Here is a 1,603-nt window from a genome sequence, read left to right as displayed (position 1 = left end):
GCCTGGGTTAGCTATGCTGTAACATTCAGTGAGGGAATGATGACCCCATGCAAGGGAGTCTGAGTGAAGCTTACACACTATTATCTGGCTACTAAAGTTTGCATAACATGCGTTGCAGATGTTTCTTGATCCATCCCATTGCATGCCTTGAAAAGAGAAAGTCATGCAGCCCATTTTTCTTTAATTGTCTCTCTCAAATTGGGGCTTCCATCTGTATATATCACTGGCATTAATGCTTGGGGTGTTCACAGGCTGCTGGACGGGATGAAAGCATCGTGCTAGGACAAAACATGGAAGATCACAGCTCTAGGTTGAGGGACAGCATCCGAGTGGATCTGCAGTTCTTTCATCTGGCAGTGACCCACGTGGATGGAGCACCAAGGAACCAGTCCATTAGCACTTTCTGGCAGAACTGGTGGAGGAAGCTACCAGTCAGATTCACTCTTCCTCCTCAGTGCCCTGAGCAAAGCCTCACGGATATGGCTGGATTTTATGCTGTAGATAATGGGGTTGAGAGCAGGGGGAATTATAAGGTAAGTGTAGGCCACCAAAGTGTTAACCAGAGGAGGAACGTTCTTTCCAAAGCGATGGATCATGGACAGTCCAATCATTGGGATGAAGAACACCAGAACAGCACAGATATGGGAGACACACGTATTCAAAGCCTTGAGACATTCCTCCTTGGTTGCAAGGCTGATAACAGTTTTAATGATCAGGATGTAGGACAGCACAATGAAGATGAAGTCCATCCCCACCGTTGATAAGAGAATAATCATACCATAGAAGACATTGACTTTTATATCTGCACATGCTAGGTTCATGATATCAGGATGGAAGCAAAAAGAATGAGAAAGCTCAGTCTTCCCGCAATAGGTTAGTCTCTTGAGCAAGAAGGGTATGGGAAGGAGGGAGACCATACCTCTCAATATAATTGCCAGACCTATTTTTATGACAGTCGTCTTGGTCAGTATAGATGAGTGTCTCAGTGGATGGGAGATGGCAATGAAGCGGTCAAATGCCATTGCCAGGAGCACAGAGGATTCAATGAAGGACAGTAGGTGGATGATATACATCTGAGTGAGGCAAGCATCAAACCCAATCCTTCGCATATTAAACCAAAAAATGCCCAGAGTAGTAGGCAGCGTACACAGAACCAAGCCCAGGTCAGTGACTGCCAGCATGGAGAGAAAGTAGTACATTGGTTCGTGAAGACTTGGGGTCTTCTTTATGATGAATAGGATCATGCAGTTTCCCAAGAGAGCAATAAGGTACAGTGCACAGAAAGGGATGGAGATCCAGTGGTGAAGGGCTTCCAGGCCTGGGATGCCCATCATGAGGAAAGCTGAAGGCTGATAGAAAGAGCCATTGAATTCCCACGTGGTGTGTGAGTCATGCTCCATCCCAGTTCACCTCTCACATGACCTATACCTAAAACAAATCAACAGAAACTCCACGTAGTTGGACTCTCTACTGAATATAGAAGTGGGTAATGACAATCACCACATCCCTCCACCTCCCCACCAACCTATGCAGATGCCCCCATGCAGTTTAGGACACTGTTATAATTACCATAATGTCACATATGACTACACTCTTGTTTATC

General features: G+C 45.7%; 1 protein-coding gene across 1 annotated transcript; it reads right to left on the bottom strand.

Annotated features, from left to right (window-relative positions):
• Nucleotides 1-1,400, bottom strand: LOC104014849 (olfactory receptor 51G2). The gene has a single exon (XM_009467528.2). It carries the CDS (start codon nucleotides 1,398-1,400, stop codon nucleotides 426-428), a length of 975 nt encoding a protein of 324 aa, XP_009465803.2. The 3' UTR covers nucleotides 1-425.
• Between the last annotated feature and the right edge of the window lie 203 nt (nucleotides 1,401-1,603).

This window comes from Nipponia nippon, unplaced genomic scaffold (assembly GCF_047370975.1).
Source record: "Nipponia nippon isolate SJK-2023a ecotype South Korea unplaced genomic scaffold, ASM4737097v1 scaffold_2, whole genome shotgun sequence".
Classification (NCBI taxonomy): domain Eukaryota; kingdom Metazoa; phylum Chordata; class Aves; order Pelecaniformes; family Threskiornithidae; genus Nipponia; species Nipponia nippon.
Note: the sequence above shows the minus strand (reverse complement) of the source record. Positions and strands in the feature narration are given on the sequence as shown.

Bases quoted from the DNA above. Each gene is read 5' to 3' on its own strand.
- LOC104014849 (XM_009467528.2), bottom strand. From the start codon at position 1,400: ATGGAGCATGACTCACACACCACGTGGGAATTCAATGGCTCTTTCTAT.